Source organism: Polypterus senegalus, chromosome 10, assembly GCF_016835505.1.
Source record: "Polypterus senegalus isolate Bchr_013 chromosome 10, ASM1683550v1, whole genome shotgun sequence".
In the NCBI taxonomy this organism is placed as follows: domain Eukaryota; kingdom Metazoa; phylum Chordata; class Cladistia; order Polypteriformes; family Polypteridae; genus Polypterus; species Polypterus senegalus.
This window is the reverse complement of record NC_053163.1, coordinates 167094438-167111489: the sequence shown is the minus strand read 5'-3', so window position 1 is coordinate 167111489 and position 17052 is coordinate 167094438. Positions and strand designations below refer to the sequence as shown.

The window sequence follows — 17052 nt, the reverse complement described above, 5'->3', positions numbered from 1 at the left end:
GTGAGCAGATGTGCTTCCCCCCCATAAGATAAAACGTTACGTTCATTAAATGGATAAAACAAACAGAAACGCCGAGACGGCGTGGAGTTGGCAAATACAAGCAGCCGCGGAAGGCTGAAGGAAAACAGGAGACCCGAGAGCCAAAAGCGCTTTGGATGGTTAGGTGGTCTGGAGCTCCCATGTTCTTGGGGGCACTGATTACCCCACCCCACCCCCCCACTCTGATGTTCCATGTGCCCCCAAGATGAGAGAGACCACCACCTGCAGCCAGTGCTCACATTAAGAGCTCTGTGCCAGGCTGAGGGTCTGTTCCTGCCACTCCATATTGTGTGCCTCACCATCCAGATGCTCCATCCTTACGGGGGCTTCATCCCGTTCCTGCATTTCTGGAGGAGTCGTGTCCCACCGGTGTGTTCTTCTAGTTGTATCCCATTCCGATGAAATTCTTCTCCGGGGGTGTCGTATCTTGGTGCCCCTTTATTCCACATGCAATTCAGTGCTCCACCATTAATATTTAATATTGAATACTCCATCCTGAGGCCACACGGTCCGGAAAGACCACCATTGCAGTGCACTACGATGGTGGCGTCCCATCCAAGCCTTCTACATTCTTGTGGTGTGTAGTTCAGTACTGCAGGATCTGTCTCTGCTCTGTCATGGCGGTTTACTCTCCATTCTGGTCTTCATCCATCCGTCATCACTCCATTGACTGCTCGATCCTCGTCATGCTCGGCAGTACTCTGAGCTCTGTGATCTGCGCTGATATCTGGAAGGTTGCCGGTTCGAATCCCCATTACTGCCAAAACAGATCCTACTCTGCTGCTCCTTTGAGTATGGCCCTTACCCTGCCATTGCTCCAGGGGTGCTGTACAATGGCTGACCCCAAGGGCTACGCGAAAGCAAACACGTTCCTAATACAAGGAATTGTCTAAGGAGGAATAAAAAAAAAATACTCTGTGCTGATCCGACTCCATCCAGTTTCATCCCATTCACTACTCAAAGCCAGTTGTGCCCAGTAGTACTCTGTGCAATCCTCCGTCTTGGCCCTACACTTATCTCAAGAATTCCTTCATTCATTATTCCCTCCATTCCCAGCAGTACCTCATTCAGCTCTATATCCACAGGGTGCTCCATTAGCACAATCTGGACGAGGACAGGCCATTCGGCCCATCAAAGCTCGCCAGTCTCGTCCACTTCATTCTTCTAAAATAACACCAAGTCGAGTTTTCAAAGTCCCTAAAGTCCAATTGTCTGCCAGCTCCGTGCTAGCTCTGCTCTGAATTCATCAGTCATCAGTTCACTCTGCACGCTGGCTGCTCCTTAGCTCGGACAGAATTCCGTAAGGTCGTTCTCTGCCTCCGCAGTGCTCCATCCTGAACCTCAAATATATGGCGTCACTCCAATCACTGCTTGACTCAGGTTGTATCTGGCAGTACTTTATTTAATACTCCATCCTGGCCCTACTCTGTCTTGATGTGCTTCACTTACTGTTCCCCTGCTGGTTATCCTCTGTATTCACTACTCCATCCTGGTCATGAGCCATTTCAGCATTGAGTACTTCTGCACTGTGGTGCTCCACTCTGCTTGTGCTCGATTTAGAACTCCACCCTGGCTCCACTGCGTTTTAGTAGGATTCTAGTCCTGTGTTTCTCAACCAGTGGGTGGGTCGTGGGCTGTCGCTGGTGGGTCTTGAGTTGCTATTGTTCATATTGTTAGTGGGTCACGAGTGGCTCTCAAAGTGAGCTGCTGCTCTAATGATTGTACTCGACTCCCCCCCCCACTCTGACAATTGAGCTGTAGATTTACCAATGACACCCCCCACTCTGATGATCTACTCAATCCCCCCTCCCATCCTGACAATTGAGCTGTAGATTTACCAACAATACCCCCCAACTTTGACAATCATACTCGACCCCCCCACTCTGACAATTGAGCTGTAGATTTACCAACACCCCCCACTTTGACAATCATACTCAATCCCCCCTCCCACTCTGACAATTGAGCTGTAGATTTACCAACAATACCCCCCAACTTTGACAATCATACTCGACCCCCCCACTCTGACAATTGAGCTATAGATTTGCCACCGACACCCCCCCACTATGATGATTGTACTCAATCCCCCCCATCGTGACAATTGAGCTGTAGATTTACCAATGACCCCCCCACTCTGATGATCATACTCAATCCCCCCACTCTGACAATTGAGCTGTAGATTTACCAACCCCCACTCTGATGATCATACTCAATCCCCCCCATCCTGACAATTGAGCTATAGCACCCTGATGTGTGTTGTACAAGTCAAGGGAGGTTATGCTTCAGTGAGGCTTCATGTGGACCACTGTGGTCAGGTTTGGTCTCCAAATTACAAATAAAGAGAGAGAGTCCAGAGAAGGACAACTAGGCTGAGCGTTCCGAGCTATGAGGTGATGGAAGGACTTGAACTTTTTCTCTTTAAGCATCTTCGAGATGAAAAGGGGGGGCCTGATGAAAGAACTTTGTAAAATGGACCCTGGGAGTTACTTCAAAATAAATTCTGCAATACAAGCACAGGGACGCGGTGAAAGACCAGCGGTCAGATTTCAGACACACGTTAGAAAGTTTTTCGTCAGCCCCTCAGAATAAATGACCAAGTCGTGTGGTGGACAACAGGACCTTGGGGACCTTCAGATCACGACTTGAGGTTATTTTGGACAATCAAGGTGAATGGGATAGGATAGGTGAGCTTGTGGGGCTGAATGGCCAGTTCTTGTCACAAATGTTCTAATGGTCTCAATGCAGGTACCAGTATTTTGATTAAGGAAAGCGTAATCTTAGAGCAACGTAACTCTGTGACACCGAGTGGTCAGCCCTGTGGTGGGATGTTCTCCCCGTGTTTCAGTGCCGGTTAGGTTACAGTCATGCATGGCTTTCCTTGTGCACTTTATTGAGACTTGCAAGGGTTACATAAGCTCTATCTGGGGAGTCAGCAAGATTTAGCATGTATTGGGGGCTTAGCCCCTCCACATACCCCCGCCCCCATAATGTCATTAGCCATCCAAGTATGTTAGATAAGTGGTTCTCAACCACTGGGACTCTGGTTGCCGCTGGTGTCTTGTGAGTAGCTATTGTGGTGGTGGGGTCGCAATGGGTCACTGCTTGAAAAATCAAGCTGACCTCCTTGACCCCACCAAATTGATTACAATTGTGCCATTGTCTTTCTTGTGGCCAGTCCATTACTCAAAGCCATCAATCACACATAATCAGCAAGTGTCCTTTTAATGAGCCATTGGTATTGCACAAATCTGATACCATCATGTATCTATACGGAGAACGTTATGGATCTAAATAAATAAAAAGTCTTTCTGGAACCTTCATGCAGATGGTTCTTTTGGAGAGCAGAAATGGTTCCCCTAGGAAGGACCACTCTGGCGCCTTTATTTTTAAGAGTGTAGCTCAGTGTCATGCCGCACCTATGATGATGATGAGGATGATGGCGTCGTGACTCCTCTACTAAGTTCGGGGCTTTATCTGCGTGGAGTTCACCGCTTTTTTCTCCAACAATACAAAGACACGGGTATCCGGCTTCATTGGCACCCGTGCGGCTTATGAGTGGACCCTGCGATGTGCTGGCGCCCCCTTCCGTCCCTTCATCCATCGCCGAAGTGTCCGATGGACTGCCGCCCCTGGCGCAGGTTTTCAAACTGCTGCGAAGTCGTCAAATCCCCAAAAGATGGTTCAGTTCCTAATTCAATCCAGTTAAAATGAGGATTAATGATTGTAAATCGTTGGCTTTGGGATTATAGGACAAAGCGGAGAGATCGGGGTCGTCACGGTCACTTTCCAGTAACGATTAAAAACGACGAACGCAACGATGAATTGTAATCAGACCCCCAGTCTCAGCCGTTTAATCAATCGTAACCGACAATGCAGAAAAGGCTCTGCCCTACAAACGCGTCCGCTGAAGTGACACGAAGTCGTCCCGGAGAATCTTCTGCTTCAACGAGCCGGGAAAGAGAAGACAAAGGACTTTAATTGCCGCTTTCATAGCGAGGGAGCAACCCGTTCCTTTTCGCGTAGTCCCTGTCATGTAGTCACGTTCTGAAAGTGAAGTTGTCTCCCGATCCGTACACACTGCGAATGTATAAGGAAACCCCGTGACCGCATATGCGGGGTGATATCGTCATGGCAACAAGAGCATCTCGCAACTATGCTTCGAAAAAAAAGACCCCTTAAAGTTATGCTGTAAAACATGTGGATGATGGGAATAAGTGGGAGCGATGGATGTGTGTGTGTGTGTGTTGGGGTTGGAAATAAAGTTTAATTTGCTTCTATTATTAGTATTAGGACTTATATTACAGTAATTTGTATCCCTTAATATCCTCCAACAAATCCATCCCGAGGTCTGTGATCTATCCCGACAGCATTCGGTGCAAGACAGGAAACAGCCCTGCGCAAAACCTCGCCGGGTCCACTCACGGGTGGGCCACACGGGCGCCAATAAACCTTAACACTCGTGTTTTTGAGGTGCTGGTGGGAAACTGGAGATCCCGGTGAAGTTAAAAACGCACGAGGAAAGCTTCAAGCTCCACACAACGTCAAACTCCGGACGCAGGACACCAGGCTAGTTGAGCAGCTACGCGAATTCATGGCGCCATTGCCGTCACATCACCCGCATCTTCAATCCGTCAGTCAGCCTTCTGAGAGTCGGCACCACATGTCCACGCTCTTAATAAAAATATCGTGGTTCTTTAATGGCGTTTTACTAGGCTGCGTGGTTCCCTTACTTGACAGAAAGCCGTTCCAACTCTTTGCACATGGAATTGGTCCGTTGGATTCTCATAAAGCCTCCGAGAAGACGAATAAAACGGAAGTCTTTAATGTCTATAAGGCCACCTACCGGATCAGGAACACCTAAAGTGAGCCCGTGGGATTGTATGCAGCGTGCGTCCTTTTAAAATCCGGAACCACTTTTTGATTTGTTATCAATCATTCGTGGCTATTTATGGGGTTTGTTACGGATCTAAATAAAGAAAGGTTCTCTCTGCAACCTTCTCGTGGATGGTCCTTTTAGGGAGCCATAAACGACATGTTGCTGAAGAAGCAGTTTGACGCCTTTATTTTTAGGAGTGAAGGTAGACGTCGAGATGATGCACCATTACCAGTTCTCGGGTAGGACTCACGATTACTGATTTATACGCATACAAAATCAACCGGACACACATTTAACTGGGACAATGTACAAGTAAGATTTAAGGCCAGCACTAAAAGTGCCAGAGAGCTGTCTCAATCTTGGCTTTCAAACGAAAACGCCATTAACAGACATCTGGACACAAAGCATAGGCAAACTTAAGAAGAACATCCTCAAAATAAATACAACTTTACGACCAATGCCCCTACCAACCCCACCTCATTATCTGTGAACACTCAGCCTAAAACCTGCCTTATTTTGCTATATATTGCCTTTGATTCTGGTTTGTCTAATAATTATCTGATGTCGGCTCCTGGCAGGGGCTGAAAGCTCGGGAATAAAAATTACTTTATAATACGTGATTCATTTTCTCCCTTTGTGAATCTCCAGCTACAAATATGCAGACTGTATCACTTCGCTTCCATATATATATATAATACATATATAAGTAGTGGTTGTCAATTGTATGCCCCCAAAGACTTGCAATGAAATGCGCTATCTAGGGAGCATGCGCTGAAGGCGCGTTACCGCACCCACCACACGATGAACCCCCTGGATTGGGACCCGAATGTAGCGGGTGACACTTCAGCACCACACTGAACAGTATGAGTTTTTTTTTTTTTTCTTTTCTTTTGACGGTGGCTGGAGTGGCAATCCTGCCACCAAACCCCACGTTTTCTTTCTAATTTGGAGGCCCTCTTTGTGTAGCTCAGTGGTTCTCAAACTGTGGGGCGGGGCGCGAAGTAACAAAAAGGGGGTGCGAAGATGTGAAAAATAGAAAACAAGAATCAAAAATATGAAAAATACATCTATTGAAAACAAAACAAATTAACTTAAACTAGATTCTGATACTAGAAAAATAAGATAAATATCGATAACAGTTAAGTAGGTATATTAAAATATGCATCTATGATGTATCATTAATTAAAAAAGAACAAATTGGTATTAGTGGGCTCCATTCATAAAAACGTTTAGGGGGGCGCGATTAAAACTGTTATGAAAACTCGGGTCGCAAATACTTAAAGGTTGAGAAACGCTGGCCTAGCTGGATGCAGATTACCGCCATACCCACGAAGGATCAATCGTAAGTTTTAAGAGCCCTGCTCAAGACCCCAAAGGAGTAGAATCACTTCTGGCGTTTTACGGGATTCGAACCGGCAACCTTCCTATTGCGAGCGCTATAATACTCATCTAAATTAAAGCGCACTTTTTGCCCTTTCAGCTGATGAAAATCGATGGCCAAGAAGGTACGTGGTTCCGACGATAAAATGGCGCTACATGTCCACGGACCTCCACCTGCCACAGTCGTCCGAACCGCTGAGGTGTGTTATATGGAGAACCCAATCATAGAGCCGGGGACTTGCGGTGGAGTGCGCGACGCCCCTCTGGTAGCCAGCGAGGGGTAAAATGAGACTCGAGCTGTTCCTGTTCACGTGAGATGGTTGCTGGGCAACGTAAAGTTAAAATATGGAGCTCGAATCTGCTTTATTTATGTTGCGTTAAAACAAGGCGAGCAGGCGGTGGCACAGTATGCGAGCTACTGCGCTCCCGTGTGGCGATGTTCAGACCTGAAAGGCCATTTACGTCGAGCCAGCCTTGGCGCTGCCATGTGGTGGTGATGTTAAGAAGAAAAAGGTTATTGAAATGGTGCCAGCTGTGGCGCTCCCATGTGCAGTTGTTGAAAATGAAAGGCCGATTATGTCGTGCCAGCTGTGGCACTTAAATGTGCCGATGTTGAGAACGAAAAGCTAGTGATATCGTGTCAGCTTTGGCGCTCCCATGTGGTGATCTCCAGAATGGAAGGCTACTGATATGGTGCCAGTCTTGGGTGAAATTAGCGCCATTCATGTCGTGCCAGCTGTGGCGCTCCAGTGTGGTGGTCATGAGAATGAAAGATTAAGGGCGTTGTATAGGAATGAAAGGCAGTTGTGGCACTTACATGTGGTGATGTTGAGAATGAAATGCCATTTATAACGTGCCAGCTTTGGCGCTCCCTTTTGGTAGTGCTGAGAATGAAAATCTATTGAAATGATGCCAGCTGTGGAGTTCCCTTGTGCAGTTCTAAAAAATGAAGACCATTTATGTCCTGCCAGTTATGGCGCTCTCTTGTGGTGATGTGAAGAATGAAAGGCTATTGAAACGGTGCCAGCAGTGGAACGTTCATGTGCAGTTACGGCGCTCGGAGGTAGTGTTGAGGATAAAATGCCACCTGTGGCGCTCCCTTGTGGCATTATTAAGAATGGCAGGCTATTGAAATGACGCCGGATGTGGCGCTCCCGTGAGTCGTGTGTTCGGAAATCCAAACTAATGATCTGGTGCGGGCTTTTTACGTCCCAGCGTAATGATCATTGAGTGAAATAGCGTGGTGGCGCTACTGTTTGGTGAATGCTGAGGAATAAAGTTTGGTGATTTGGTGACTCGTGTGCATTGCGGACTATTAACAAAGTTTGCGTTTCGAGCGAATTTTTACTCATGAAAGAAAACGTTGGTGGCACTGGCATTTACGTTGTGGGCTACTGGTAGGAATTAGCGGCTGCATATACCTTGGTTGTCTGACAGCGAGTGCACGCGTGGTGCCCCCTTGCGGTGACATTAATTGAGGCCTCTGGCGCTCCTGGCTCTTGGTGAAACAGTGATTCGCGACAAGTCATTGCGCGTTGTTGCCCCAGTCACTTGAGCACTTGAGGTTGATGGCATTGTGTACACTCTTAAGAATGAAGGTGCCAGAGCGGTTCTTCAGAGCGATGACATAGAGGAACCATTTTTTGGGTTCCCAACAGAACCATCCGAATGAATCTTCAGGAAAGAACCTTTTATTTATTTAAATCCCTAACAGGCTCCATACAGTGAATAACCAGGAATAGATGGCGACAGATTTGTAAAATGTGGGTCATGTTGTTAAAAGGACGTCAGCTGCATAGAATAACGCGGGCTAAATCCAGGCTTTCTTAATCTGTTAGGTAGCCTACCACACATGAAAGAATTGAGTTTTTTTCCGCCACATATTAGGACATTTATCTAAACACAAAGAACCATCTACATTAAATAAAGAACCCTCCTCAGAATGAAATGTTGCTTTATCAAGCAATAGTTTTCCTAGAAGCCACACCACTTAGTGAAGAACTATAAAGTGCCATTAAAAAGGCAGGAATTCTAAGAATGGACGTGTGGTGGCGCACTCGAGACCTGGGCACCTCACGCCGTTGACGTGTATTGACACAATGCTGGACGGGAGGAATAAGGGTGGGGCTCTTGAAGATCAGGGGCTAGAACCGTAAATTCATTGGTTCCGAGTTATCAGGGGCTAAACCCTACACCCAGCGACGCCAGGGCACCAGGCAAGTGTAAAGCTGAGGGTTGTGCAGTAAATATTGGGCAATGAAATTGGGCAAAGCATGTGGGGATTCTAATGGAGTGCGCCAGTCTGTTGGCTAGCAGTGAACGATAACGAGGCTGGATTTTGCGAAGTGGGCACTGCCAGTTATTGACCCCTTGGACTCGGTCTTGTAGTAGCCGCGCAGTGAGAGTTAAACGGCAAAAGCGGGTATATCGATAGGTGGGATGGGGGGCGGTGGTGAAGATTTGCAGAGATTCGTTGGCGGTTGCGTCTACAAAAGTCGATTATTCAGGTGGCACAACTCATTGCTGGCGGGGCTCCCAGAGTTGGGCGGCATATGCAAATAAAAGTTTTAGCGGCGGAGCGGGGGGCTTGTGGAGGGGTTGGGTCTGCGCCGTCAGAGGTGCGCACCTCACACAGGCGAAGCGAGCGCATTACACTCGCTCTGGATTGCATGGCTGCGATAACAAACCGCTAAAGCTTCCTTCTCTGAATGGAGTATCGTCTTTTCCTCTTATCAGTTATCATTTCTCTTGTTTTGGCATGTAAATATCTGTCAAAGGAGATCTAAATGGCCAAGTAGTACAAGGACTACCTGGAGTGTGCTGCTCAAAGCCCAGTGAGATGGTCAAATGCAGACACGGGCGCAGGATCACGTTGTGACTTCTCTCCTTCTCTTTTTTTCTTTTTTTTTCGGATCTGTTCCGCTCACTTAGCGGCTTCTCAGACAGTTCGCACGAGTGATCCGAAGCCTCGAGCTCGAAGGCGGATTTCTTTCTCTCTCCCTACTCGATCTTGTGGGATATAATGACTCATATTAGACACGGCTGCTTGTCGTCTCATTTGAGGGGATTGTGACAGACTAAATCAATGAAGATTTTTGTCTCACCTTTCTGCTTGCTCTTTTCCTGCAGCCACTACTAACACGTTTGGATTTTTTTCCCTCCTCTCTCTCTCCTCTTGTTATTTTTATTTTCCCCCTTTCTCTCTCTCTCTCTTTCTCCCTGTCTGTCGTCTCTCCTCGGCCGTCTGCAGAATGGCTCGCTTTGGAGACGCGGTGCCCGGGAGACTCGGATCCGGAGATGGAGGTTCGGAGCGCAGCCGGAATCGGCAGGGTGGCCCCGTCTCCTCAGGGGGAGTTTCGGCGGCTTTTAAACAATCGAAAGCCCAAAGGGCCCGGACCATGGCTCTCTACAACCCGATCCCCGTCAGGCAAAACTGTTTCACTGTCAACAGATCGCTATTTATTTTTGGAGAAGATAACGTTGTCAGGAAGTACGCGAAGAAGATCATCGAGTGGCCATATCCTTTTTTAGCCGGTAACATCTGACTTGATTCCTGTTTAATGCTTTTGAACCCAAGGTGTGCGGTTTTTCTTAAAATGACATATGTGAATGCTTCCAAGGTATTTGACTTTTTCTTACCTATGCATGCCTAGTGTCGCGGTATAACTTGGTGACACCTAAAACGTCAACAGTGTTGTGTGGCTTTTATTTTTATTTATTTATTTTCCTGCTGTACTCTAAATTCAGGGACTTTTTCCAAGTCAGTTTCCACCAATGGAGTTGCACATCTGTAGCACTTATAAAGTGATTAGGTAATTGTAGGCGACAGTTGTTCTTTGCGGTCCGCCAAGGGGGTGAGATGACAGTCGCCAAAGGACGCCAGAGAGTGTCACACTGCAGGAAGCGAGCGCCCCTCGAAATCCTCCACCCACGCACTCTTCCCATCTCTCACTGTTTCCATCTCCGACTGCTTCCTTTACAGAGGACTCCCCATTAAAAAAACAAAAAAGCCACAGGTTGTCCTTATCCCGCTTCGGCGTCCAGTGCTGAAATGCAAGCTCCATTTCAGCCGTGTCGCTCCGCCGCCCACTTCAGACTCCTCTCGTAATAAAGCGCTCGTGTTCGATTCCATTGGCTGGTTTGTTTATTGCTGTAGCGCAGCGGAGTCCCCGCTCTGTTATTTTTTTCTTCGAGATCGAAGCAGACGCGCTAACGCGACAAGTCAGTGTCGCCTGTACTCGGACTGCCGCCTCCGAGCGACCTGTTGATGCCGGTGCTTCGCAGCTCCGAGTCCGTGTTACTTGGGGTGAAGTGGCGTGCAGCGTACATTGTGTACAAACAATAGCGCAAGGTCACCAAGAGCGCGGTGGCAGCCGCTCCTTGGATTGCGTGAGCCTGTAGGAGTCAATGCCAGTAGTCGCTTTTTAGAATAAAATCAGTGGAATAGGATATATACGATGGGTGGCTATGTATGCGCGCTGGGCCGGCACCCGGTCCAGGAACTGTTTCTGCTCTGAGCCCGTTGCTGCAGGGTGAGGCTCCGGCTGCCCCGAGACCCTGCCCTGGATAGGCGGCTACAAAAGATGGATGGATAGATTTAGGCAGCGGTGAAGGCTTTGGACTTCAAAAACCAGAGGTTGTTGGGTTCAAATCCCGGTACTGACACTGTGTGGCACTGGGCAAGTCACTCCATTTGGGAAAAAGAGACATAACGAGTCTAAAAGGTTGGATGAAGGTATCAGCTGGAGAATAAGTCATAAAAATAAGGAGCGACTTTCAAGGTTTCTTGTCTTTAGTCATTTTCAAATATTGTAGCCTATAGGTGTCGCTTTGTAACTGAAATAAGAGAACATCGTAGTTTTTTTTTTTTTCTTTTTTCTTCTATACCTAGTCCAGTAAAGTTGCCTCCAACACATCTGTCTCAAAATGAACGAAATTAAAGCAGGGGCTGGGTGGCGCAGCAGTATTGTGTTAAAGCAAGGAGACCAGGATTCGAGTCCGAGGAGCCCCCTACCTGGGGTTTGTATGTTCTCGTGGTGTCTGCGTGAGGTTCAGTCCACTGTCCAGAGACATGAAGGTTAATACAAGTGATAAAATAATTGGATACATTTTCTCATTACTCAAAATGCTTTACATAAAAAGAGGGGTACCTCTTCAACCACCAACAATGTCTAGCACCCACCTGGATGATGCAAAGTGTATTTGAAGATATAAAGTTGGCCCTGGTGCGGCGTGTGTGTGTGTGTTTGTTCACCCTGTGATGGGCTGGTGCCCATTAATGCTGAAATCAGCTCTGGCTGCCCTGCGACCTCCTCTGGTTAGACAGGTGCAGAAGATGCATGAAAATACTGAATGGCACAGTGGTTGGCATTACAGCCTTACAATAAGGAGACCAGGGTTCAAATACTGTGAGCTGCCTACATGGAGTTTGCATGTCCTCGGCGTGTCCGCTTGGGTTTAATCCCACAGCTCAGAGACGTTCCAGGTTGTGTGGATTGACAATGCTAAATTGGCCACAGTTCGTGCATTTGTGTGTACTCTGTAGGGACTGCGTCTGCCCTGTACCCACTGCATGCTGTGAAAGGATCTGGCCGACCCCATCCCTACTCTGAATAGGTTGGAATAGAAGATGGATGTGTATGTGTGTATATATATATATATATATATATATATATATATATATATATATATATATATATATATATATATATATATATACACCCATAGAGTGCCTGGAGTGGAAATGGATAACTTTTATTTATATATATATATATATATATATATATATATATATATACACTGTATATATATCCATCTATTATATATGAAAGTTATGCATATCCACTCCAGGCTATCTATCTATCTATCTATCTATCTATCTATCTATCTATCTATGGTAGAATTAGATTATTTTCCACTCAGCCATCCATTTTCTAAACCTGCTTATCCATAGCAGGGTCGCGGGAAGCCGGATCCCATCAGTTATACAATAATTACATATACTTACATAAATGATGAAAATCGGTTAAAGAAAGCATACAGCATCACTTTTGGAGTTTCGGTGTTCCAAGGATTTTGATCCAATCCCAACAGTGTCGGGTGCAAAGCCCCGGATGGGCGGACGCCTCGCCAGTTTTGATAATTCGATTTACTTTAACGCGCTCGTCTTTGGGAATTTGGGGGCTGGGTTGGGGGGTGTGCGCAGTGGGATGGTAACACAACCCAGGAGCCCACACTACGAACTTCAGTGACCACGACAGGAATGACCCCCGGGTTCCCCTAATCCAATACGCCACCCTCTTAAAAAAATGACCCGTTTTAAAAAGTGTTAGCGCAGGTTTAGAAGATAAAGCGATTACCTGTCACTGTAGCAGTCTGCTAGTGAGCCGCCATATACTCTGTCAATGCCCCGAAGGTGTTCATTTCTATAACCATCTCCTGCCTGAAGTTTGCCTACACACTCCAAGTCACACCTTAGCACCAAAAGGTGCTAGGCCGGCGATTTATCATTCGGTTAAATCGGTGCGGTTCGGGATTAGGAATTCGATCGCAATTTCTGGGAGCGTCCTGAAGAAATCCTTCTTTTAAACTAACCTTTCCTTTGCGCTCAGTGCATTTACTTATTTTTATTAAATTCGAGGGTGACGTCTTCTCGCGCTCCGGGCTACAGTCCTTAGCCAGCATCGCCTTTGATTATCCACTCAAAATGACGATTTGTGTCAGACTCGTCCTCATTCTTTGTGACACTCTTCATTCCGATATGTATATATCTCATATAGCGCCTTTCACAAAATGTCTTTAAAGGTAATACCCGCCTTCCATGCTGCATAATTTCCCAGATTCTGTTGCCACACCTGCCAACTCCAAATCTTCATAATTTCCTTCCATCTTTCAAACCTTTTTTATCCTGAGCAAGTCTGCAGGGAAGCCGGAGCGTATCCCGGCAAGCATAAGGCACAAGGCAGAAGAAAAATCAAAATTGTTAAAACTAAATGCCATTCGATTTCTTTGTAATTTTCAGGAGACTCATAATAAGGAGTCAGTATCTTAATTGTAAGCATTTACTTTATGTGGTTAGAATGTTTTAATGCCAAGTAGCTTGAAAATGACACTGCTGCATTCATCCATCCATCTATTCATATTTTGAGTCATTAGTGTCACGCCTGCCTCTGCAGCATTGGGTTTAAGGCTGGCTGCAGGCATAGACTGGCCTCCGTGGCCCACTTGTACCCACAGATATGGCTAATTTAGACGTGATGATCAACCTTAACCTGCACTTCTTTGTGATACGACCACAGACTGCAGTACGGCACAAAGTGATTTGAACCCGACTCCCAGGAGCTGACAGACAGCGGTGTACACTGCTGTGCCAGCCTGTTGTTGGTTTCATATTTATAAATGGAACAAACTGGTAGGATAAGGGGGTGACACAGTGAGTCAGCCATGATGACTGATTAGCAATCTTGTGCTTTGAAATAGCGCCATTGATCGTGTGCCACATGCCATACACTGAGTCAGTGGTGCCAACTGATTGCCACTCTTGCGCTTTTATATAGCACCATTCATAGTGTGCCCTGTTCCTCATTGTGACTCAGCAGCGATGACTGATTGACAATCTTCTGCTTTTATATACTGCCATTGATAGTGTGCCCCATGTCATACTGTGAGCCAGCGGTGCCAACTCATTGGCAATCTTCTGCTTTTATATAGTGCCATTGATAGTGTTCCTCATGTCACACTGTGAGCAAATGATGCCAAACCGATTGCCAATCTTGTGCTTTTATATAGCACCATTCATAGTGTGCCCTGTTCCATATAGTGACTCATCAGCGATGACTGATTGCCAATCTTGTGCTGTGAAAGTGCACCATTGATTGCATGCCCCATGCCATACACTTAACCACTGATACCAACTGATTGGCACTCTTGTGCTTTCATTTAGCACCATTCATAGAGTGCCCTGTTCCGCATAGGGAGTTAGCCGCGATGAGTGATTGGCAATCTTGTGCTTTTTGTACAGTATAGTGCCAATGGTCTTCATGGTCATTGCACATTTGTTGGTTTATTTCTACAAGTAACTGGCAGGTGGGCTCACAGGAAATTAGCAGAGGGGATTGAACTAGCAACCTTCTTTCTGCAAGTCAGTGCTTTAGCCACTAGGAGGCGACACTACCTGAGCATATCTCAGGTATTGAGTTTGTGTATCAGATTGGAATTTCTATGAACAGTTCAGGTGGTCCTGACAAACCACCATCACATGGGGCATCAGCATATGAATTGGAGATCATTAGGAAAAGGTCATCTTTACATTTGTGTGGCAACCTTTCATGGTGATCTCAAAGTGTAGCAGAGTTGTTTGTGGGCAGAGGGAGATGAAGACACGCACTGAGGACTCAGCTGGCAGCCTTGTGGTATCATATGGCACCTTTCTGAAGCATTGCAGGTATTTGTGTACCGTATGTCTACATCAGGGTGGTGAAGTGCGTCGTGGACTCTGTACCTGGTGTCCTTTGTGTAGCACCTTTCCTAAGTCGAGCTCATTTCTTGTCATCATGCAGCTGAAGCCATTATGAGCTCTGAGCTGTCAGGATCACACAAGGAATCGGGGTGCAGAGTGATCTAGCTGGCATTCTGGGTGGTACCCATGTGGTACCCAAATGGTACATGGTGGCACGGTATCTGCGGGTGAAGTGATTTGCACAGGGTCATGGACTGGAAGTTGACCTGGAAGCCCATTTACATACAGTAGCTCCTTTAATTAGTGAGCATCATCCTAAGGCTCTTTACAGCCCTTGTACGATCTGAGCACGGGGACTTGCCTTGGGTCACATTCTGAATCTTGGGGACAACTGATGTGGTGGCCTTACGCTTGTGTAAAGCACTTTATTTCGGTGAACACAACCGCGTGGCATTAGAATGAATACTCAGTTCAGTTCTTCTGCTTTCGTTCTTCAATCGAAGTCATAGCAGGCTAAAGAATTCACTCGGGGGTCACACAGTCAGTTGTGAGGGCTACTTTGGTAGAGCACCTTTATGATCACTCTGTCCAAAGACACTTCACACGTGGATTTGTGTAACTGATGCACTCGCAGGCGATTCGCTCTCAGTGAGTGAGTACTGGGGACTGGCCCTGTATATTATTGCATTTATATAGCGCCTTGATTCGACGTTAGGTAAACTGACCTCTGTGAGTCAGTAATGGGTATCAGTCATGTCAAGTGTGTTTGTATAGCGCCTTGATGTACTGTGAGGTAAACAGACCTCTATGAGTCAGTAATGAGGATCACTCATGTATGTTAATGCATTTATATAGCGCCTTGATGCACCATTATGTAAATGGATGTCTATGAGTCAGTAATGGGGTTCACTCATGTATGCTGTTGCATTTATATAGCGCCTTGATGCACCATTATGTAAATGGACCTCTATGAGTCGGTAAAGGGTATCAGTCATGTAAAGTATGTTTATATAGCGCCTTGATGTACTGTGAGGTAAACAGACATCTATGAGTCAGTAATGAGGATCACTCATGTATGTTAATGCATTTATATAGCGCCTTGATGCACCATTATGTAAATGGACCTCTATGAATCAGTAAAGGGTATCAGTCATGTAAAGTGTGTTTATATAGCGCCTTGATGACCTTTGTGAGTCAGTGATGGGGACCAGCCCTGTAAGTTTATGCATTCATATACCAGCTTTAGTTAGTGCACGTGATCCAAAGATTCTTAACACATATTGCAGAGTCATTTCCGTATTTGTACAAGTGATACACTGTCAAGTGAAGGCACCTCAGTGCGTCACTAAATACGATCAATGCTGACTTTGTGGGCTTTTATGTGGCACCTTCTGGTAGTGCAGTGTATTCCAGAGTTACCTCACAGATGTACTAAGAGTTATTTCTGTATTTGGTGTAACGGATGTAGCATCGGGTGAAGGGACCTGGTGAGTGTTGCTCAGTAAGTCCGTGCTAGGAGGTCGACCCTTTTACTGTATATAGCACCTTTCCGTGCCTGCCATGCCGAGCTGTTTTACGGACCTCGCTCATTTGGCTCAGTGTTTCTAACACACCATCAATGGCCGGTGAGTCAGTCAGCCATGAGGGTCGATTCAGCATCCTGATGCTTTATTCAGCGCCTTTTGGCTGTGCGCTCCACTTCAAGTTGCCTCACAGACGTAACTGAGTTGTTTCAGCAACAAAACTGACGCCTTAAGAGATACGACCAGGGGGTCACACAACGGAGTGGTCATGGAGCCGCCTTATGCTTCTGTGCGGTGGGCCAAACCGCTCCACCCTGAACACACCGACACCACAGACGTTTGTGCGCACTGGCAGGTAAAGTCAATGAGGACAACTGGTTGGCAAGTCTGTGCTTCTTATATAGCGCCTTGATACACTCTGAGTCAATGCTGACAGGCGATTGGCAAGTCTGTGCTTTTATACAGTGCCACCGTTGGTGTGTCCCATTCCACGCAGTGAGGTAGCGATGACAATGGACTGGAAATGATGTGCTTTTATACAGTGTGTGGCGGACCCCGGCCGGGAGAGAGAGGGTGTGTCTTCAGGGCTTTATCTCCCCCAGGCGGTTAGAGGGCAGCCCCCTTGGGTAGGTACAGCACTATGGATTTCCCCAGGGCATGCTGGGAGCTGGAGTTCGCTACAGCCCTGTTGGGTTCCAGGGATGCCACCAGGGGGTGCTGCAGATCCTGCACGGCCCTATTACGTTGGGTTTCCGCTACACCGGACCCCTGGAGCACAT

The 17052-nt window shown here is 46.7% G+C and overlaps 1 protein-coding gene across 11 annotated transcripts in view; it reads left to right on the top strand.

The window, feature by feature from the left end:
* The window catches only part of LOC120537999 (voltage-dependent R-type calcium channel subunit alpha-1E), a 368732-nt gene that overhangs the window by 73217 nt on the left and 278463 nt on the right, over nt 1–17052 (top strand). For all 11 annotated transcript variants that reach the window (XM_039767331.1, XM_039767338.1, XM_039767337.1 and 8 more), the window contains exon 3: nt 9543–9809. In XM_039767331.1, coding sequence (XP_039623265.1) covers nt 9543–9809 — 267 coding nt within the window. The remainder of the gene's footprint in view (nt 1–9542; nt 9810–17052) is intronic.